Consider the following 23,628-nt stretch of genomic DNA (forward strand, 5'->3'; position numbering starts at 1 on the left):
CTGAGCCTGCGCTCTAGAGCCCACAAGCTACAACTACTGCAGCCCATGCGCCTAGAGCCCGTGCTCTGCAAGAAGAGAAGCCACCGCAATGAGGAGCCCGCTCACCGCAACGAAGACCCAACGTAGCCAAACACTAATTAATTAATTAATTAAAGATTGGGGAAAAAAAAGATACCCAGGTTATGGGACAGAGCTCTGCAGAGTGAAGAAGTTGCTGGCGTTAATCAGTTTCACTCACTTTCTTTGTTACTTCTGACTTTTCCTCCTACAATGTGGAGGAGGGTCCAGAAAAGCCACCAAACATCTGAGGGCTCTGCTGCCGAGGCCAGGTCATCGGGGGGTGTGGGGCAGGCACCATTCCTTAGCTCTAAATCCAACTCCAGCCCAGATCCTTTGTCAAACTATTTGCAACTATACAAGTATTATTCTGGGCCCACCCAACACAAGTAGATTTAAAATATATTAGAATCAGCTAAAAAGTCATTTGGGCCAAGCCTGCTGACCAAGCTGGGTAATGCTGCTTGAGTCTGAAAAACAGAGTGAGATCATGAAACACCTGTCTTCTGGGGGCAGTAGGCTCTAAAGGGAGCCACTGAGGAGGAGTCCGGGAATGTTCTGAGCGAAGGCAAGCTCCTGGGAATAAGGAGTGTGACCTCCCAAAGTGCCTCCTTTTCCAGATCTCTGCCCCTGGCCAATATGGACATCAGGAGGCCTGGAACCCAGAGCCCCTGGGGCAGAGCCAGGGGGCCCAGGGGAAGCTCCTCAAATAGGCAGAGCCTGAGCAGACATCTCCTAACAGATCAGCAGGGACCCAGAGGGCGTCCCAGTGAAACACTGAGCCTCAAGCTTGCAGGACACTGGGTAAACAGACCCACTGCAATCAGGATCCCAAGTCCCCCAGGGCCGGCAGGCACATAAGTGGGCGACTTGCGCAGAGGGGCCATGATGAATATATCCCCCCTGCTGGAGCAGCCTCCGCCCCTCACCACCAGGATCGTCACCAGGCAGGACGATGGGCCTAGCAGTCCCAATTCTGCCCATTTGTTACGAGAGAGAAGCAAGAAATCTGAATGAATGCTTCTGTGAAATCTCCACATTTTTAAATGTTGGTTTATTTCTTTTAAACACAGCACAACCCAATCAAAACATATCTGTGGGCAACACTGGGCCTCGGGCCACCAGTTTGCAACCTTAATCAAAAAGGCTGAAAGACTAACATAAAGGAGTAGATACTGGAGTCTGGAGATTTCCTTACGCTCACCTCGGCCCTCCCCGGGCCCGAGCCCCTGACCTGAATGGGGTCCACAAGCTCCACCCACCAGACAATACCCACAGCCCTGGAAACACCTTTCCACAAAGAAAATCTTCCGCACTTGGCTATTCCTGGAGCCTGAGTTTCCTCCCCGAACTGGATGGATGGATTTCCATGTGGGAAGAAAGGCCTGCGCATGCACCCAGCTCCAGACCCCAGTATTTATACAGTTTCATAAACTGCAAGCGATTATTTTGTTTCATAAGAACAATCACTATGCAAATGAAACCTCCAGCTAATACAAACAGGGCTGTTAAATTCACTTGCCAATGTTTATGAAAAGAAACTCGGTGCAGCCCTGACCAAGCTTGCTAAGAAAATCTTTAATCACAAGATACATTTAAGTGAGGAAATTAGGCAAATAAGAAAAGATGTCCTGACTTGCTCCCAGAGCCCCACCACTACCACCCACTCCCTCCTCTATTCAGCAAGACAATGAAATGAAAAGGTTTCCAGAGGACGGACAGATGTCAAGACTCAAGGAGGAAAAGACAGAAAGACAGAAATTAGAGAAGCACGGTTCCCAAATTCGAAGAGCACCCTCAGGGTCTGCCCCCCGTTTTTTACATTTGTTTTTGGGCAGGGCTGTGGGAAGGGAGAATGGGAGAGAGTGCAGGGGGTTCCACGGGGCTGGGCTGGTGGTCACGCGGGGCGGGCATGCGGAATTTCCCGCTGGCTCATGGCTCCTACAGTTGGCAGTACTGGAAGCCAGGACACGTCCTGTGCTCGGGAGTGATCACACGTGGGGCCAGGCCCCTGGACCACAGAACTAGGACTCAGGACGGAGTGAGTTCCCAGTTGGCGGGGCATCCTGGGGCTTTGGCTTCCCGCAGCCTGTTGCAGGGCAGGGGGACCCATGCAACACCTGAGCAGGATAGAGTGATGGGGGACTCAGGCAGGACCCCTGGCGGAGGATCTCAAGTCCTTAGACAGCCATGCGATAGTCCAGGAAGAGTTAACAGCCCCAGTATCAGGACGGATTCTAGAATGTTAGGGCAATGAAAATTCATCTCATCAGCCTGTGTGACTTCAAGCAAGTTACTTTCCCTTTCTGTGCCACAGTTGCCTTATCTTTAAAATAGAGATTAGGAAAGCATGCCTCACGACATCATTGTGACAATACCATGAGATGATAAATATAAAATGCTTAGCTGAGTCCTTGGAACATAGTAAATGCTCAGTAAAGGTTAGCTATCTGGTCTAAATCCTTCGTCCCATAGATAAGGCCCTGAGAAGGTTGGTGGATTTCTCCAACTCACACAAATCAACAGCAGACACGGAACTTGACCCCAGCTCCAGTCTCCCCAGCAGAGATTTAGAAGAATGGGTGGAGGCTAGGGCCTGGCCCTGCCCCACGTCCCCTCAGGGAAGTGCGCTCGGCCAGGAGACAGTGGTAGGAGGGACCTCTGGAGCAGCGGCTCCCTGGGGCTGGGGGAAACCAGAGCCTGGCCCTGGCAGGGCCTCCCAGGGGCCCGGGCAGGGGCAGCTGTCCAGAACTGTCTGTCCACGGAGGGGGCAGGGAGGCTGCCACTCGGAGCACACCGTGTGCCAGTCCCTGGGGCCGGGCCGGCTCAGCCTGCTGGCTCCATCCAGAGCCCGCCCCAAGGGATGCTGGGGGAGGCATCCAGGATCAGAGCCTCCGGCTGCACACTCCCCTCCCCCAGCAACAGGGGACTAAAGTGGGTCAAGGAGGAAGGAGGGGGCCCAGGAGGACTGGGGGAGGGGCCCGAGGAACTCGGAAGGCACCCAGAGGGAGGGGACCAGGGGAGGATGCCTGCAAAAGCAAAACCATGTGTGCGGTGGGCCTTGGGGGGCCAGGGCAGAGCTGCCAAGGACCTGGGGGCTCTCAAAATCACCTCAAAGTTAACTCCAAGGGGCCTTAGCCCAGGCTCTTGCCCCCAGAGGTCTTTGCCTTTCTGCTACCCGTTGGCCTCGAGGGCTCTGTTTTCCCCCAACCCCTCACCTTCTTCCAGAGCCCCACCTCCCCACCAGCCCGCAGCCAAGGGGTCTGTGAGGCGCCCTCTCAGTCAGCTCCGACCCCCTCCCTGGCTCAGAGCAGAAGGTGGGCCCAGCTTGGCGCAGCGGTCCAGCCAGGAGGTGCAGCCTGGGGAAAAGCAATCTAGTTGACCCCATCCTGGGCCTGACCTCAGCAGGACTGTGGCGTTACCAGGTCAAGTCAGGCCCCAGTCACCAGGGAGAACAGTTAGAGTGGGCCTCACAACCTCGCAGGGGTGTCCTTGGGGAGCCCGGTGCAAAATGAAAGGGAGGGAGGCAGGAAATGCCAAACAGGGCTGGTCCCAGCTCGGAGGGGAAGCCAGGCTTCAGGCTCCTCAGAGGTAGGGGCTGGGGGAACACAGCTCGACCTTGGGAAACACGGACTCTATCGGCCTCCACCCCTGGCTGGCCCTGGCCCAATCATCGGCTTCTCTCCCAGCTCCTCCACCCTGCATGGCCCAAAAAAAAAAAGGAAACAACCACCCAGGCAACTCGATATGGTCCAGAAACCTCCAGGGTCCCTGGGTTCCAGGAAGCCTGCGCAGGAGGGGGTGGAGGGCAGGGAATGCAGAGGGTCGGTGCCCAGGGAGAGGGACTTCAGGAGGGAGGGGGAGAGCTGCTGCTCCTGGGCCTCTTGGCCAAGATGGGAGTCAGCTGAAAGGGCTGCCTGGAAACCCAGCCCTGGAGGGGCTCCTGCCCTGGGTTCAAACCCAAGCTTCAGGGAAAACGTTGATGGGCAGGAAGATGCAGGCTCACAGGCCACGTCCTGGGCTTAAGGGGCAGTTTGAGTGGAAACAGAGAGAGAGGCCCAGAGGACAGGGCCCTTTAAATCTTTGAGTTCCCTCCGCAAGGCCACCCACCCCAAACCACCACATCCAAGATTCCTGGGCTGAGCCAGCTGGACTCTTGGGGCCTGGGGGTAGGGTGGGGGACAGTAGAAGGGAGGACTCCCCACCCTAAATGCATCAAGGAAGCACCTCCCACCTAGCAGAACAGAGGGGCTGGCCGGGCTGCGCAGTTCCTAAGAAACCAGGAAGCAGGTACAGCTCTGTCCGCCAGCCACCCCGAATGTCCCAAGGGCCTGGCCTCATCCTCCCACCCTAGCCTGTGCAAGCTGCTTCTCCCCCAGTTGAACTTGAGGAGTAGGCCCAGGCAGGCAGGAGAAGGGGAGGGGAGTGGGGGAGTGTGGACTTGGCCACCGGCTGGGTCCTCATGGGGAACGTGGTGTTACCAGCCTCAGAGTTCATCACTGTTTATGGGTCTGTCTCCCAGCCTGCCTCCTGGGGGAGGGGAGGCTGTCTGTCTACTAGGAGTACAGAAGGTGGCTCTGGGAGTGACTTGGGCAGGCACATGGTGTCAGGCAGCCTGGTTGTGACATGTGACCTTGGACCTCAGGCTGACCCTCGACGCTTCCTCACCTGCAGGATGGCAAAGGTATGGTACCAGCCTCACAGGGCTGTTGAGGGGATTCATGAGAAAATATGTATAAAGCACTCAGCAAGCACCAAGCCTCAATAAATATTATCCCCTCCTGCCATCCCTGTGGCCCAGGCCAAACCTTTGTCCACAGAGCAGAGCAGACTTGGAACTCTCCTAACAAAATGACAAAACGAACAGAGAGGTCTGAGGATAGGCCAAGTCTTACCCAAAGCTCAGACCCGGAACCTACAACAAGCCTTGAGCTCCCAGGGCAAGCCTGAGCAATGGGTATTTTGAGGCAATGGAGACACGAAATTCAGAATAAAGCCCATTCTGATACCCAGTTCAGACAGAACTGTGGATACAGTAGGTGCTTGAGGGCAGCTGTCTTCTCACTGGCCTGACTGACTGGAGGTCAGAGGGATGGGGATAGCTCAGGGATTTGGGTGCCAGTGATGGGGCATCAGGGCCTACCCTCCACCTCCAACCCTAACGGTGTGCAGAGGAAGCCCTAGGCCCTAGTGAGCCAGGGCCTGGGGGTCAGGACCCCTGTCTATGGGACATGGGGACCTTGGAAATGAGGAGCTTAACAAGCGGACACCAACTCTGCTACGTATGTGCAGTGTGAGCCAAGGCCAGGCTGTGGGCTTCTCTGGATCGCCCTTTCTCATCTGGAAAATGAGGAGGGAACCCCCCAACCTACTCCCTGGGTACTTGGAGGTGCCCGTGAGAACCTCTGGAACCACGCTCTGCACTCAGAGGTTGTGCAAACCTCCAGGGTTTTCAAGTTTAAGGTCCAGGGGCCTGCCCCAGGACTCCCCAGAAAGGACCTGGGGGCCACCCCACCTGCACGTTAGTGTAGCAGTTCACTCTTTATTGTCAGGCTCGCTACCCTGCCCGCAACTAAACTTCAAGCTCCGTGAAGGCAGGGACGCAGCTCTTTTCATTTGTCACTGTGCACCCAGCAATGAGATCTAGCACAGAATCAGAAATATGCATCCAGGGAATGAACGAAGTCAGGAAGTATCCATTCAGTGAATGAATGAGTGAGTGAATTTTAAGTCGCAAACCCAGAATCACTAGATCTGTTTGTAAATCTTCTGTCTGTAATTTCTTGAACATATACAGGTACAAATAAACTCAGAATTGCACTCCCACGCCCATAATCCCCATACATGTGCGCCTGGGCGCCAGGCAGGGGCAAAGCGCGACTCCGGGGTCAGAGCGCCTGCGTTCAAATCCTGTCTGGCCCCAGCTGTGAGACATTGAGCAATTCGTTTTGCCACCGTGTGCCTCAGTTTCCTCCTCTGTGAAACGGGGATAATCACAGTCCTACCTCATAGGGCTGCTGTGAAGCTTAAATGTGAAGTGCTCAAAAGCAATCGAGGACATTTACTTTGTATTTGTATCCACTCAGAGATCGGCCCTACTGCGGTCAACTGCCCTCCCCCAGCCCCGCCCCAAAGCTGCGGGCTAATCAGCGCTCCAGTCGGCATGGCATCGGGCTACCCTCCCAAGGCGCACATCTGGCCAGCGGGGTCCGCAGCCCACCCACCGGCCGGCACCCGGCTGTGGGCTAGACGTAGCCGCCGCCTCCTGCCCGCCCCCGGCCCCCGCCCCCCGGCTCTGGGCCGGGGACTCAGGAGTTCTGGGGGCGCCAGCTGGGCCCGGCCAGCCCCAGACTCCGAGGGGCGGGCGGCGAGGCGGCCCGCGGTGCAGAACAAGCCCCGGCCCCACCCGGGCAGCACAAGCGAGCGCCGCAGCCCGAGCCTTCCCAGCCAGCCCCCCGCCGCGGCCGCTTTGTGCCCAAACCTGGGCCTGAGTTATTGCGCCGCAGCCATGGAGCCCTCCCGGGCGGGGGGCGGCCCGACGCGTTCCCAGGACAGCCGCCTCAAAGGGGTCCTGGGGCCGCCCCGCGGGGCGGGCAGACGAGGGCCCGGGGAGGGGCCGCGTTCCCAAGCGCCCGGCCGGCTGGCCTGGCTCGCTGGGCAGGACGGGCCCCGAGGTCCCTCCCCCATGCCCCCTCCCCATCTGTTCTCCCGCCGCTTCCCCAACCCCGGATCTCCCGGATGGCCTCGCCCTCTCCCACTGACCTTGACCTCTTCCCCCTTCCCCACCACTTCTCCGTTCCCCTTCTCTCATCTCCCGGGACCCAGATCACACCGGGCAACTCTGCAGACAAACCCCAGGAGGGTCCTTGAGGCCCCCAAATCCCACCTCCCGTCCTATAAGTCTGTGCACTCCCCACTCCATCAGCCTCGGGTCACAGCCCTGGCTTGGAAAAGCGCTGGATTCTGGGCTGGGCCTCTGAGGGAATGGGCTGTGGGAGCCTCCTGGCCTCATTTTCCCATCTGTCAGATGGGGATGGGAATGTGGGTCCGGTGCCAGGCACTGGGGACCCGGCAGTGAGCGGGACAGGCAGGGGCTCTGCCAGGTGGTGCTCGGAAGCCACCCTTGCTCAGAAAGAGCCCCATCAGACTGACTCACCACCCGGAGAAGCATCTCTCTGCGCCCTGACTGTGCTATAGAAACCACAGAGGGCTGAGCCAGTGGTGTGTCCTCCCAGCTGAGAAGGCAGAGGCCCAGGGAAGGACCCCCACCTCCCACATAGCCCAGCCCCTCCAAAGCACCAACTGCAAAGGATTCCAGCCCGCAGCTCCCCTCATGACCAACCCCCCATCACCCTGGGCTTAAGTGTCACATCCCAGATGGCCCGGGCTTCCCCACCACTCCCTGCCTATCCCAGGACCTGCTTTGTTTCCCAGAAATTATGTTATTGACTGATGTACTTGTAGATGGCCTCTCTCCACCACTAGAACAAACTTCTGTCTGTTCACTGTTGTGGCCTCAGCACCTCGAAGAGTGCCTGGCACATAGTAGGTGCTCAATAAACATGTGTGAGGGCTTCCCTGGTGGCGCAGTGGTTGGGAGTCCACCTGCCAATGCAGGGGACACGGGTTCAAGCCCTGGCCCAGGCAGATCCCACATGCCGCGGAGCAACTGGGCCCATGCGCCACAACTACCGAAACCCGCGTGCCGTGCTCCGCAATAAGAGAAGCCACTGCAATGGGAAGCCCACGCACCGCAACGAAGACCCAACGCAGCCAAAAATAAAAATAAATAAAATAAATTTATTTTAAAAAAATTAAAAAATAAACATGTGTGAGATGAATAAATAAACATATGAATGAATGAGCAAACCAGTAATGATAGTAGACCTTCAAAGCCTAGAAACCTAAAGTGTACCCAGGTCATAGGATTCCCTGACAAGTGATCAAGTAAGTTTGAAAATCAGAAACGATTAACAGGTCTGAGAGAATCCCATATTAGCATTTGAAAGACTCTGAGAAGCCCTGAAAGTTTTAAAAACTTGTAACTCTGTTTAACACAGTGGTTGCCAAATGTGTTTGGCCACAGAAAATATTTTTTATTCTTTTGGTGGAACATCAACGAAATCCTGGAATACATTTTGGGAAACAAGAATATAAACTTATTTCTCACCCTCACAGCCATGACTTTACAGATGTCAACTGAATCTTAGCACGGAGAAAGGACTTGCTTCTTTGTTTTAGCAAAGTCAAGTCTAGCATAGTGCTTGGTGTGTAGTAGGTGATCCAAAATTATCTCAATGAATGGATATAAACTAAATTCACAAAGTCTACCACCCATGTGTATTTTCTCTACCCCCCTACTGATGGTCTGAATCATGCAAGCAATGACAAGAGCCTCTTCCCCATGGAGGCTGGCGCTCACACGTGTACATCCGTGCACATGCACACATGCATGCATACATGCGCACACGTAGACGAACTCGAGCTCATACACACATGCACAGACTCACATATGTATGCACACAGGCACACATACACACACATTCACAGCCATCTGGGGCATACGCCAGCCCACACAATCCCCTTCCCTGTGCCTGGCCAGTGCGCCCCCCTTTAGAAAGACAGCTGTCCTTAGTGAGGTGGGGAGAATGAGGGATGCAGAAACCTCATTCACAACCTGGGCCTGGGGTGGGGGGGTAGGGTGATCCCAGCAGGTGACAGATTGAAAGCTAGGTTTTTCCCAAGCATTTTCCTCTGGCACTGCATTCGAAGCACAAATGCACAGGTGAGAGAGAGAGAGAGAGAGAAGGGCAAAGTTAGGCTGCTCCAGAGTGTGAGCAGCCCAGCCCTCCCGATGGCCGGTTCAGTTTTACAAAGCTCTTTCTCACACCTCTCCTGGGAGGGGAGCCCCCATTTCATAGAACGTGAAGCTGAGGCTCACCGGTAACATGATGAGGAAGTGTGTGGGTAAGAAGTGGGAGTCCAGGTCTGCCTGCTCAGAATCCCCCCCACACACCCCCCACAGCTTGGGGGGGTCCAGGATGTTCCCAAGGCAGACCCTGGCCAGGGTCAGTGGCAGCAGCAAGATCCCCCCAACTCATCCTTGCCCTGCCCCCAGGCACAATTCTGCCACAAGGTCATCATATGACCTTGGACATCTGATTTGCCCTTCTGGGAAAGTCTGACCATTCACATGACAAGGGAGTTCAGCTAAGGATTCTCTAAGATCTGTTATTTCTTGTGGAAAAAAAAAAGTCTAAGGCCCCCACCTGAGCAGTGAGAAGTGAGTGTCAAGATGAGATGAGATACTGCCTGAAAAATGCACAGTCCAGTGCCTGCATACAGGGGGAGCTCATTAAATGTTAGCTGCTCTGGGTGTTGTGATTCTATCTTTCTGGACAGAATCAAACATTACCCAAATCTAACATTACCCCTTCTTCCAGGCCTTGCCTGATTCCCCCTATCAAGGGAACCCCTCCAACCTCTCTCAGCCTTCAACCTGCACCTCTATCTTGGGCCCTGTGGTTAGGGTTGTATGTCCTCTCCAGACTGTGGGCTTCCTGAGGGCATGGCCTCCATTTGGTTCATCTCTACATCCTCCTTGGAGCCCAGGCAAAGATACTCACCTGGGTAAGATATTCAGGATATGGATGGATGGATGGAAAGGAAAGAAAGGGAAGGGAGAAGAGGGGAGGGAGAAGAGGGGAAGGGAGAGGAGGATGGAAGAATGACGGATGGATGGATGGATAGATGATGAATGACAGATGGATGGATAGATGATGAATGGAGGACGGATGATGGATGGATGATAGATGGGTGAATGGATGGATGATGGATAGAAGGAAGAAGAGCATGACTAAAGGACTCATTGAGGGAAAGTATTGCCCAAACCCCCAAGCTCCACATTCAGACTGCAGTTCAGTTCCCCTTTCTAAAGAAGAAATAAAAATGTTCTATAAAGATAAGAAAAATGGTCAACCTCACTAGCAATCAGGAAAGTACAAATTAAAACAATGAGCTGGGGCTTCCCTGCTGGCGCAGTGGTTGAGAATCTGCCTGCCAATGCAGGGGACACGGGTTCGAGCCCTGGTCTGGGAGGATCCCACATGCCACGGAGCAACTGGGCCCGTGAGCCACAACTACTGAGCCTGCGTGTCTGGAGCCTGTGCTCCGCAACAAGAGAGGCCGCGATAGTGAGAGGCCCGCACACCGCGATGAAGAGTGGCCCCCGCTTGCCACAACTAGAGAAAGCCCTCGCACAGAAACGAAGACCCAACACAGCCAAAAATAAATAATAAATAAATAATAATAAATAAATTTTTTAAAATAAAAATAATTTTTTTAAAAAATAGCATTTCGTTTAAAAAAAAAAACAATGAGCTCTTTCTTGCCTGCCAGATTGGCCAAAAGGAAGAGGGGGGAAAGAAGGAGGAGGAGGAAAAGGAGAAGAAAAGAAAAGAGGAATACATCATGTGGGCAAGGATTATGAGAAACATGCATTCACACACTATTACTGAAGGTACACCCTCTGTGCAGGGCAATTTGGAAATATCCTTCAAATTTTATGTGTCTACCCTTTGACCTAATAACTCCACTTCTAGGAATCTAGCCTAAGAGACACAAAGATTTATAAACAAGGATGCTCCCTGCATCCTTGTGTGTAACAGTGAATAACTAAATGTCCATCAATAGAGGACTGTGTATAAATGCTGGTACACCCATGCTACAGCATTATGGTTATTGAAGTGTAGTCGTCTGTAACACTAACATGATGATGTCTCCTACACTAATGGTTCTTAACCCTGCACAGTCAAAGTACCACGGAAGCTTTAAAAAAAAAAAACTGACCTAGGGCCCCATCCTCAAAGAGTTTGGATTATTTGGTCCATGGTGGGGCCCAGGTAATGTTATTTCTTTAAGTGCTAAGATGATACTAATGTGTAACCAAGATGGGAAACACTGTTTTGTGAAAATAGCAAATAAGGGAAAGTGTAGTCAAGCACTATATGGTATCATCTAGGTTAAAATTATGTATGCATGGGTGTCTATACATATGTTTTTGTGTAAATCCACCACAGAAGAGGTCTGGGAGGAAAATAACTGTGGATAACAGTGCTCGTCCCTGGGGGAGAAGGGGGAGAGATTAAATTATTTTTTAAGATGTGTAAATCATTTTTTTTAAGATGCGGATATGGACAGCCCAAAAGGAGAACACAGATGGGTGGGGAGCAGGACAGACCTCCTGTGCCTTCACTTGTGACCCTCTCTCCTAGCCCAGAGTCCAGGCACTCCTCCAGCCCCTGGAGAGAGCATGAGCTTCTCTGTTATCTTTTTGGGCCCCTTGGGCTGTTAGAGGTAAAGGGAATGGCTATTGAGCCAGGCTCTGGAGTTGGACAAGCCCTGGGCTAATCCCAGCTCTGCCCCCTCCAGCCGTGTGACTTTGGGCAAGGTACTTCTGGGCCTCAGTTTGTGCATCCATGAAACTGAGGCCCAGAAGATAAGTCAGAGAGCTGTTGTGATAACTGATGGGGGGACAGGTGGGAGGAGCTGAAGGCAGGGCCTGGCATAGGTGAGCGCTTGGTCACTAACCCTCTGTATCCTCCCCGCAATCAGGGCCGGCCATGATGGTGGCTCTGGATGGGCATATGTAGGACCTGGACATTCTCCGCCCACGTTGCCCCTGGATTAGAGGAGCACCAGGGGGTTTGCTCCAAGGATGCTTGGCAAAGGCCGCCAGGGGCACCTCAGGCTGAACTGTCAGACACGTGAAAAGATACCGACATCAGAGTCAAGCCCTTGACATGTTTTCTCTTATCCAATGTTCCCCTCAATCCTCAAAAGGGCCGTGGGAGCCAGGGAGGATCCAGCTGCCCTGCTGGCGGATCCCCCACATCTGCCACTTCGGAGTTCTTGCTCTGCGGACCCGTCACTTTAAAAAGTATCTTGAAAATATCTGACAATATCTTTCTAGTCTGTATTATTTTAAAGCCAAAGTATCTTGTGCTTTCCCATTCCTATGTTCCAGGAATTAACATCTTAAACCATCTAAGACAGATAGCCAACCCAACCAGTTCCATCCCATTTCATAGACAGGAAAACCGAGGCCCACAGTGGGAGCTGTCCTGCCCAAGATCACAGAGCATGCTTCCTCCAAACCACAACCCTCCCCTTCCAGAGAAATAAATCAATGTTGACCTCACCTTCAGTGAGTAGGGGGTCTTTCTTTTTTACACTGAGTTTTATTTTATTGGCAGTTTTCCCCACCCACACATCCCATTTTTCTCCTTCCTGCTTGCTTCTCCCAACCCATCCCTCACTCCTAGTGCTATTGAAGGGCAAACCATCCCTGAAAGATGCAGAAGGTCCTGAAGGCCACTTAATGGAGGCTGGACTGCAGAGTCCTGGCCAGCACCAAGCTGGGTCAAATATGTCCACTTTGAAGCCCCCTCGGGATTGTGGCAGGAAGGGGTGAGAGGAAGGGCCTTTAGTCAATTAAAAGTTCTGTTTTACTTAAAGTTAGTATGAAAATCTCATATTGCTTTTATCATTTGAAAACAATGTTTTACAATCCAGCACAATGCTTGGCACGGTAGCTTCAATAAACTAGCTACGATCTCATAGCAGAGAGTACTACACACACCCCTGCCCCTATCTGGGCTGAGGATAAAGGGGGAGAATGGGTGCAAAGCATCCCAACCCCAAGGGGCATGAGGGCTCCCAGTCCTCCAGAGAGAGCATGTCCCACCTCCTGAACAGAATAGAGACTGGGGGAGGGGAAGGGGGGCAGGAGAGACCACCAGAGAGTGACTTGGTCAGCTGTGAGCCCAAGTCACCCATAAAGATGATCGGTGCTCCCTATCAGTTCACCCACTCACTCACTGACTCATTCATCTAGGAATTCATCCAGTCATTAACCAATCATTTGTTCACTATTCACTCATTCACTTGTCCACCCATTCATTTATTCCCTCAACAGTTTACACACTTACTCATTCACCTAACAAATCCTTTTTAAACACAAGGACCCAGAAGCCCAAGTCAAGGTCATCTGCGAATGAGAGTGGCGTCCTGGAAGCCCACCAGGCTGACTGCATCCTATATAAAGAAACCCTCCCCCTGGGCAAGTAAAGCAAGGCCAGTTTTGCCAACTCTCAACAGGGCTGCTCTGGGGACTGGAGATTTGAGTTACTGCCCGTTGCCCCAGGAGACAGACCCAGAACCAATGCACCTAAATTACGGGAGGCAGACGGCAGCTTCACAGAAAGAAGAACACGTGAAATTCAAACTGAAAATGCACAGATGTGCCATAGAGGTCGTGAGCTCCCTGAGACAGAAAGTGTGTGAGTCCAGGCTGGATGGAAATAAGGATGCCATAAACACACTCCAAGAAGTCTGAAGGAAGTGGCCTCCAAGGTTTCTCTTCAACATGGGATTATCAGGATCCTGAGAAGTTCAAAGGCAAAAATAGTAGAGTCCTCCCAACATGCGTGGCAGGCCCCTAGCTGGTCCCTCTCTCCCTGAGGGGACAGGGCACCTGCAGAGATGTCCCGGGCACTGAGAACACATGCTCTGCTCATGGCTCCCCAGAGAACCCAGCGCTCTCTGCAGCCTCCATCCCAGGCGACAGGAGCCTGCCCCCTCTTTCCATCCCCCTGCCCTGGGAGCCTGCTCTCCTCCCTTACCCTCTCCCTGGGGACTCTCTGGAGCTGGTGATTGTCTTTCCCCTCCCCAAGTTCAGACCTGCAGCCCCATGGGGATAGGGACAAAGCAATATCTCAGGTTCAGGAACCAGAAATATGCTATATGTTGCTGGTGGCCATGAGGTCCTGCAGCCCCCAGGCCAAGGGGGTACACCCAGCCAGGATGTGACAGCCACTACCATCCCAGCTCCCTTATCCAGCCATGCCCTGCTCCCGAACCAAGCCCAGATGGCCATCACTCTGTCTCAGGCAGGTAAAATTCAGTGCAACAGGAGTTAGGTGGACAGTATGTTTTATTTAATTAGGATCAACAGAAGAGATAAACCTCACAGCAGGATAGGAAATGACAACGCTGCAAAAAATAATTCATGCCCAGGTAACGAAAGGGCAAATTTCAATTTCAGAAAAAAACCGGGGAAGAATAAGGTACCTGGCACCTCCAAGGAGAACAGTATAAGCATCTGCAGCACCCAGACCTGCGGGCCAGAGGTGGTGGGCAAGCTGCGACTGGAAATCAAGGCAACGAAGTGGCCATTTCACAACAGCTGTCCCTCCCCTTCCCCATCCCAGACAAACCAGCCCGAAGTGTGCAGGGCTGGGTAAGTCAGAGGGGTTATCTGGGTCCTGGCAGGGCAACCTCACACCTGCCAGTCTCAGTCTCCAGAGGAACGGTGCCCCCAAGGAGAGAGAACAAGTGTTCTCATCCTGAGAGTGGCCACCAGATCACTCAGCAGCTCCTAAGCACCCCTCCTGCCCAGCCCCCAGCCCACCAGCCCTGATGGAGCCCTAATCTGCCCTGCCCGGGCTTCGGGCACTCCAGTCTCCCCTCTCTCACCAGACCAAGGAAAAGCATCACCAGCTCTCCAAGTCACTTCATCTTCGGAGCCTCTGTTTCTCATCTCTCCCTGGAAAATGGAGGCCTTGCACTGGATGGCCTCCTCTGAGGATGATGGGTCAAGACCACGCCCAACCCACCACCACCTGGGCATTGGCTAAGAATGAAAGTTCACGGTGGTGACGGTTGCACAACTATGCGAACTTACTCAATGCCACTGAACCGGACACTTAAAAATGGTTAAGATGGTAAATTTTACATTATGTATACCTTACCTCAATTTTTTTAAAGGGGAAAAAAATGAGTTCTGAACCCCTCCCCAGACCAGCTGGGTGAGTATCTCTAGGATCTGGACCCAGGAATCTGCAATTTTAACCAGCTTTGCTCCAGGTGAAGGTAACGAACCCAGCGCCGAGGATCCTCTAACCTGTAGGAATCCACTCTCTTCCCAAACCAAGGTTCCCTCACCTTTTCCAGCATAAAGCCTTGAATCATCTCAATAAACATCTCTTGCACGAATGAGTATTCAAGTTAACGAATTCTCCAGGTTTCATAGCCCCAGGAAATATTTTTATTTACCATGCTCTCCCTCCAAAACGAATGCTCCCGCCACCTCAGACAGCACAACTGGTACAGCCGATGCTCTCATCTCCCAACCCCGGCCTCAGGTAGCGTCAGCCCAACACCCCCATTAGCTGCGAGAGGGAAATTACTGTTAAATTAGTGAGCCCATCTACAGAGCCCCATTTTATATCCCAATTCAGAAGATGACATGAACATCTGCTTTCACTTCAAGACATTAATTTTCAATTATTGGAGAAAAACAAAATTAGTCCTGACAAATTGCTGGCGAACACAGGCTCTTGTCTGGCAGTTCATAATAACAACTTTGGGGGCCCACAATTAGTGTCCTCGGCCGGAGTTTCCTGAAGTGTCCTTGTCATCTGGAGTCAGTGGCAGCAGTCTCCTTGCCCCGAGTTCTGTCCGCTCTCAGGTGGTTGCCTCTTTGGCAGCCAGGTTCAGAGAACTAAGGAATTTCTGGTTTTCTCTTCCTGGAGAAGGCAGGGATGGAGGGGGAGGGGCGTAAATAAAAACATCCACCCTGACCATTTTCAGTTTTGGACATTTCAAGCTTGCCTCCCCTTAGGCAGCAGGATTTCACACACTTAAGACGGGAATGAAAATCACTCCTGAGTTCAAGGGCACCCAGTAAAGGTACCTTGGAGAGCCTTATAATTTCGCATTGGCCGTCTGCAGTGGGAGAAGGGTGGGTTACAAGGTTCTCTTACGAGACTCTTCTAGCCCTACCATGACGTCATCCAGGATTCTAAGTCTAAAACTCACCAGGCCTGGCCTCTGAGATCAGAATACTTACAAATCTTCTGCAGCAAAGAACTATTTGCTGGGGGTACCATCAACCCAGGAACTTGGTTCAGCCCGGGGTCAGGAAAAAAAAGAAAGAAAACCTGGAATTTGCCAACCTTAAGGACCCCAAATCCAGAGCAACCCACTTGATAAGAGATTATCAACACCGTAATCTCATTTGATGGGTTTTTTATGTATCTTGGCTGCTGTAGTCACTACATCAATAAGAAGCCACTGAAATGTGAATGAGCAGAAAAATTCAGAGATAATGATGTAGCAGTCTTTGAATCTGACTTGCCACGATGGAAACCAGAGTGTGTTTGCCTAGCTAACACGTTCTGACTCTTAGGGGGCAGAGGGGGTGGTCACCAGAGGGAAGCAGGTCAAAAAGAGAGAGAGAAAGAAAACAAAACAACAACAACAACAAAGGAAAATTATATCTTTAAGAAGAGAATGAAAAGACATTGCTAGTTCCAAAGTCAACTTGTAACTGAGCTCTGACATTGTGTAATTGACTTTGCAAGTAGAACAACAGCAATGTAACAAAGAAAATGTCAGTGTTTTCACAGCACTAATCTATAACACTGGGAGGCCCTCCCGCTGTCAGCCAGGGCTGACAATACAATAGCTTTCAAAGGGATATTACCATCATGCTTTTATTCCTGACAGCAATCAAGACAAAGAGAATCCTTTTCACAAGACATTAAAAATCAAACCTTTGTAAAAGAAGATAGGTAAAACAGCGTTCTCCTTAAAGACAGCCACACGGAGCAATCAGCTAATTGGCGCTCCTTGAAAGAGGTAAAGTATTTTTATTTACTGAGTGTACAACCCCAATCGTTGGCTGCCACCGATCCCCGGCAGGTAAGCGATGTATCAAAAGTTTCCGCCAGCATTTCCCCCGCTCCACTCCACCCTACCTCTCCCACAGTCAGAGGGAGCTGACGGCGCCGAAAACTTCAATCGGGATATAACCAATCCAGGCTTAATTAGTCCATTTTGGGTGCAAAACTACTCTGATTACCGACTAACATGCAGGAATTTGCAGAAACTGTCAAATTCACTAACCAAGGTGTATCAAGGTCTTCCCCAGCTACCCACAGTAACGGGGAGCCCACAAACAGTTTTCAAGGCATTCTGTTGTAATTACCCTGGACCCTCAGATAAGAAAGGAACCCTGATACCTATTGCAAACATTTTCGAGACGTGAAGATAATATTCTTTGCAAATACCAGTGTACCATGGACGATGTCCAGGAAAGGTAAGTCCATTTTAACCTCGGGCAAACGAAGAGTTAACTAAACCCACCCATCCACCTCCGTTAAAAAAAAAAAAAAAAGATAGGACCAAGAGGAAAGCTAGCCTTCCTCTGCTTGCTTACCATCAAGACAGTTTTAGATGCCTGCATGTCAGAAGTTAGTGACGCTTACAGAAACCTGCAGGTCCAGGAGCAGGGAGTTAAGAGGTGCTAACGTTTGCGACCTACCCTCTCTCCAGGCCACTGAAGTCACATAGCCCACCAGCTGCCAAGGGGCCCAAGATACCATGTCCCCACACCTCTTCAGGGCTTGACAGAGCCACTGTGGTCTAGGTGACCCCAGGCCTCTAGGAGGGGGAGAGAGAACTAACTCCATTTCTGGCAAGAGGTCCCTCTGGAACTCGGAGCCAAGGTGTTTTGTGACTTTTCCCTCTGGTACCTAACAGACCATCTGCCGAAAATACGCAAGTGAGTCCCGTCACTCAAAGACAGAAATGTTACTCTATACACATCTGCAGAAGAGGATGTTTTTACTTTTCAGACAGAACTGGACACCGTTGTTTATTTTTAAACAGTATCTGAAAAACAGGTGCTGTTCATTTTACTGCAAAATGGGCTGAAATTTTAAAAGAAGAGGGAACTGGCCCCAACACTGCCTTGAAAAATCCATTCTCCTACCACCACCTCCTAAATCAGCCTCGTTCCAAGAGCCAGGCGGCCCGTCTCCATCGGCGGCAGGTTTCTTTCGTTTACACATCCAAATGAACAGTTAAGAGAAATCAATGCATCTAATTGCCAGACTATTAAATCCTACATCAGGGGAAGAATTCCACAGCCACCAGCTTAAGAGTTGGCTACCGATATAGCAATTATTGCAACTTTCTATTAGACTGAACCAGACCTGCAGTTTTAGTCTCCAGCTAGGAACGCTGTATCAGATGCTGCACTCCACTTTCCTCCTCCTCCTCCTGCTCCCCCTCCCCCCTCCCCCCCTCCCCCTCCCCCTCCTCTGTTAACATGCTGTAGCAGGCCACAACAGTGCCAGGATGGTTCTACGCAATTACTTCATGACTGTAAAGTCACCAGCATTTTGCACCTTTCGTGCGATGCACACTCAGCACCTTTTGGTTAAACGTTTAGCAGGGTCCTCCTGTCCAAGACACATAGTTATCTTATTGCTTATTAAGTTTTTGCAAGGAAACAAGTGGAAGAATCTAAATAGTAATTACTAGACATAAAGGATGTTTTCTAGAGTGAGACAGGTCCTCCCAAAGCTGGGAGTTGGTGACTTAATTGAGGAAGGGGGGATTAAATGTTAGGATTAAATGTTAGCTGCCCCAATCCACATAGAAAGCTAAAGAACCTATAAAGGATTTGTTTTGCCCTTCCTACAAGATCATGTACATTTAGCCAAACAAATCTGGACAATTTACACCTGTATGTGGTCTCAGCTGAATCAAGAAACCTGTAACCTCAGAATGCCTCTTTTTATTACAACTCAATTATTTCCATGGAAACACGAGCAGTGGCGAACTACACTGTTTCCAAGTCCCTAGACCACCAAATTTATAAGGTGGACTTTGGAGGAGCTATGGGCTGACAGGAGAGGAAGACAGAGAAGAGGAGGGGAGCACAGAAAAGTCACTGGGGGTACTTTTGGAATGTTGTGGTTGGCGGGTCCATGGACACAGCCTGAGTGCTAATTAACATTAAGAAGTGTAATTAACAGGCAGTTGCTGGATGGAGGAAATCAACAGTATTACCAATTATTCAAAAGTTTTAAGCTGAGCCTGGGAAAAAAGATGTATTAATTTTCCACATAAATGGAGAGGCTGTTTTGTGGATCTGAGGAGGCAGTGTGGGTAAAGGGAGTAGGTTAACAAACCACCTGATATCATCGGCCAAAATAACATCAGTGAGATGTGATGGGAACAACCCCGGAGAATGAGGCCGAGATTATCAAAGGGAACAAATCATCTCACAACAGCCACACCACACCACCAGGAAACAGAAAGGGAGAGGATGGTGTCGGGAGGGAGAAATCGGTCAGAAAATGTGACTTTTGTAACACTGATTTTTTTTTGGTGTGTGTGGTTCTTTTTTTTTTAAATCACAAGGCTTCTGACAACCAACGAGGCTATCCTCCCCGCTGCCCTACTGCCTAGCACCCTTCCCTATTTGTTGGGTGTCCTCCCTGGGAGCTGGGTTTTCCAGAGAAAGACAAACATCCAGAGGGGACAAGTGACCCCACTCCAGAAGGGAGGTTGTGTCTGTGAGTGGGAAGTGAGACGCCCCCACTAAGACCTGTCATGCCCTGCTTTCAAATCACACTTTCTAAGCATCCATTAGAAATTGTTACACTTCTGTCTTTCCTTCCTGCTCTGGGCTTTCACATTTGCTAGATCAATTACGAACTATACAGCCAAGCAACTTTCACAGCATATAATGTGCGGACTGGGGAAGTCCACAATGCCTCTACGTTAGCCCTGACACACAGCAGTGGAGGCAAAATAAAATAAAATAAAATTTAAAAGGTACCACTGTTCCTTAAGAAGCATCTTTAAAGGTGAAGACCTTGTCATTTTAAACACTTGGTACGGAGCTGTCCACACTCAAGCACACACTTGAATATTGCTTGAGAAGGGGGGGAGGGGAGGCAATCTTCTCTCTTAATTCCTCCCCCATAAGTGGGGTCATCTCCACCCTGTTCACCCCAGTAAACTGAATAAATGGCAAAATGGTGAGAGACAAGGGCTGGAGCTGCTTTTGGAAAATGCAAAGAATCGCGAGAAGAAACAGAGGATCTCACACTCCAAGGGCCGAAAGGCGCTGTGTGGTTGATATTTACAACGCTTCTCAAAATGCCTACACTAGTCTTGTTCCCAGTTTGCTGTCTTCCCCCCATCAATTAGCTTGAATTCTCTGCTATACATGTACATATACACATTGAGAGAGAGAGAGACATTCATTAAAAATCATGTCCAAGCTCATTCCATGAAAGGTTGAAGACTGATTCTTGAGTCTTTCTCAGAGATACACAGAGTGGTTTTAGAATTAGGTTCCAGCAACTCTGAAACACCCACCCATCTGTTCCCGGCAAATTGCTCTACCTTTGCTTTCTGTGCCTCACCTTCTAAAATAAAGAGGTATGGAGGCATGGGTTCAGGTTAGAGGTAGGTAAGCTCTGCATCTTCCTCTATGAAAAATCTGCTTCTATACGTAGATTTAACTCAAAATCAACTGCCCAAGTTAGATAAAACTGTTTTTCCAACCAGAGACTCCAATTGTACATTTTCCTCTGGGCCACCTTAAGTGGCCCTTGAAGGAGTGAGCAGTGAACCAGGGAAAGAGAAAAGAAATCAAATATTATTTCAAACCGAGAACCCTTCTATTCAGCAAAAGGACAAACATCTAGCGTTTTCCTATCCCCTTATTGAGGTCTCCATTTTGGTTTCAACCAGAACACCCTCTAGACCCTCCAGTTCTGTGGAATAGGTCAGGCTATCCAGGACCGGGATGCCTGCCAGGGTGAGGGGAACAAGACCAACTTATCTCAAGGAAAAAGAGGAAAGGGAGCAGGCGGGCTGCTGAGTTTGGACTGAGTTGGTCCGCTTCTAAGATGACAGGGAGAATCTCTGTTGAGCCGAGTGCCCGCGATCTCCTGGGACTTTGGAAGGAAAGCAATGGCGGGTGTCTCAAGACCCTCCTTGCCAGATGCAGTCCCAGCCATTCCAGCCAGGAGCAAGGCTGGCAGGAAGGGAGCAGGGGCCCCTGCGCCTTCCCGCGCAGGCCTCCAGGAAATGAACTTTTCAGAGCAGAACTGGGCTCGGGCCAGAGGTCATCAAGGGAATTGGGAGAGGACAAGGGCCTCGGGACTTTTGGCTCCAGAGACGTAGCGGCTCTCATCCTGTCCCTCCTCTGTCATCTCCCAGCGCGGGGGAGGGGGGAGGCCGGGCACCCACCCGGGGGGGACTGCAATGGGGACAAAGCAGCAGACGAGGCCAGGAGAGGGCAGCGGGTGGGGAGAGAAGGACAGGGGAGGGGCTCAGTTGCCTTCATGCGGCATCTCCCCGGGGCCTCTGCTCTCCAGGGGCCCGCTCAGGCCGCGGGCGCTCGGTAGAAATAGAATGCGAGGCAAGGACAAGAAGAGGGGGATGTGGGGCGGTGTGTCCTCACAAACGTGTGCACTCCGGGGACCCGAAACGGGAAGCCGGCCTAGGTGACGAGGGTGTGGGTGCCCGGGGTCGGGTCGCGGGAGCTCTCCGCGGAGGGGCGCGCAAGGCAGCCGCTGCGCTCCCCTGGGGACCCGCGTCCCGCCGGCGCTGCGCAGACAATGAACTCCTGACGGAGGCTCCCGGCCCGGTTGGCCTCGGTGGAGGAGGCAGGAAGTGTGGGGGCCCGTGCCGGGAGGGCGGCCTGGGCAGGGGGCGGGGAGGGGGCGCCCGGCGGCCAGGGCCGGGGCCCGAGGCGCGCGCAAGCAACGCCCGCCGCCCTCGGCGTCCCGGGGCGACAAGGCGTGGACCGAGGAAAGGCGGCAAGGCCCGGAGCCCAGCAAGAGCGGCCTCGGAGCTACCGGCCTCCTGGGCGCCCGTCCTCACCGCCTCTTCCTTCCTCCCGCCGCCCGCCCGCCGCCGCCGAGATTCGCAATCCCCGCCAAGTCGGGCCCGCACCCCTTGATTGGCCACGTGGGCCCGGGGCCCGCAAAGAGGGAGCAGCGAGGGCCCCTCAGCGGCGCCCCCAGGCCCGGGTCCCCCGCGGGCGGCGGCGCCGGGCCCGGAGAGGGTCCGGGCGGGTACGGTGTCCGCGGCGTGCCCCCTCCACCTCCACTGCCTCCGCCTCCGGCTCGCGGCTTCCTCCTCCCCCTCCTCTTCCTCCTCCTCCTCCGCCTCCGCCTCCTCCGCCTCCTCCTCCTCCTCTCCGCTCGCTCGCTTGGGTCCCAGGCCGCCCGCCCGCTCGCCGGTCCCTCCTCCCTCGCTCCCTCCCTCCTCGCTCGCTCGCTCGCGCCTCCGCCGGGCCTCGCTCGCTCACCTTTCACCGAGCGCGGCTTCGCCTGCTTCCGCCTGGACATGTCCGGGGCTCCCGGCGCTTCGTCGCCCTCCGCGGCCGGCTCCCCCCGCCGCCCCCCGCCGCTCCGGGCTACCCTTCTCCCCCTTCTCCTCCTCCTGCCTCTCGGAAACTTTTTTTTTTGCAGCCGGGTCGGCAGCTGTGGGGAGCGGATCGCAGGTCCGGGGCGGCCTCCCTTGGGGGGGCGGCCCGGGCCGGCCGAGGCCGCTCCGGGGCGGGGGGAGGCCCGGGGGGCGCGCCGGGGCCCTGCCTGTTGCAATGCGGCAGCCGGGGGCTCTCGGTCCCAGCGGCGGTCCCAGCGGCGCGGGGAGTCCGGAGGCCACTCGGCCGAGCCGAGTTATGCAAAAAAAAAAAAAAAAAAAAAGCCGCCCCCCTCCTCCTCCCCACCCCCCGCCGGCCCCCGGCCCCTGCGGCCCCCTCCCTCCCTCCCTCCCCCACCCCACCGCCACCCTCACCCTCCTCCTCCTTCTCCTCCTCCGCCCCTTGCCGGATTTTTGTGCAAAGTTTGCAGGCGTCCGGCTACGCAACCCGGTGCGGAGCTCACAATGAACCCATCTGAGGAGGGGGGACGGGGCTGGAGTCGAGGGGGTCTCGGGGGGGAGGAGACCGGGAGGCGGTCGGGAGCGCGGAAGCTCAGCACCCCTCGAAAAAAAAAAAAGCTTTCAAATTATCCCCTGCCGCACAAAAAATAATAATAAATATTAATGGTTTTTAAATGCCCAAACGCCTGGTTTGGAAATTATGATGGATGGGGAAGGGTATCCCTCAACTCAGCCTACTTGGGGGGCTCGAAACGGCCGCGGCCGCTCGGAAGCCGCAACTCGGGGCCCCTGGCTCACGCCCCCTTCTCTGGCTCTCGGCTCCGTCCGGTGCCGGCCCCCCGGAGGAGGAAGGGGCGCGCGGGGGCGCTCAGGCGGCGGCGGGCAGGCGCGCCCGTGCCCCGGGCATCGCTCAACCCGTGCGCCGGGCCGCCGCTGCCTGCCCTCGGGCTACGGTGCTCAGCGCACGGCGCGCAGCGGATCCCCAGGCCGGTGCCAATTCGCCGGCCCCGCTAGCTGCCTCCATGGGCCAGGGGCTCGGAGAGGGGGGAGGCGGCGGCCGCGGCGGCGGAGGAGGAGGACGAGCAGGCGGCGGCCGGGCTCCCGTCCTCCCGGGCAGCGGCGGCGGCGGCTGCGCCCCGGCTCCTCCGCGCTCCAGCCGGCGCCGGCCCGCCCGCCAGCCTCCCTTGCGCTCCTGTCTTCTTTGTGGTCGCTGGCTCTCCTCCTCCCGATCCGGCTGCTGGGGCTGCACTGCAGAGACACATAATAAAGCCAGGCTTGGCTGGAAATGTAGCCGGGTCCCAGCAGGAG

The 23,628-nt window shown here is 53.4% G+C and overlaps 1 protein-coding gene across 1 annotated transcript in view; it reads right to left on the reverse strand.

The window, feature by feature from the left end:
- Window positions 1-22,607, reverse strand: part of ZNF423 (zinc finger protein 423) — a 331,821-nt gene extending 309,214 nt beyond the window's left edge. Inside the window, exon 1 of the mRNA XM_036834944.1 lies at window positions 22,244-22,607. Coding sequence (XP_036690839.1) covers window positions 22,244-22,283 — 40 coding nt within the window. The 5' untranslated portion in view covers window positions 22,284-22,607. The remainder of the gene's footprint in view (window positions 1-22,243) is intronic.
- Between the last annotated feature and the right edge of the window lie 1,021 nt (window positions 22,608-23,628).

This window comes from Balaenoptera musculus, chromosome 19 (assembly GCF_009873245.2).
Source record: "Balaenoptera musculus isolate JJ_BM4_2016_0621 chromosome 19, mBalMus1.pri.v3, whole genome shotgun sequence".
In the NCBI taxonomy this organism is placed as follows: domain Eukaryota; kingdom Metazoa; phylum Chordata; class Mammalia; order Artiodactyla; family Balaenopteridae; genus Balaenoptera; species Balaenoptera musculus.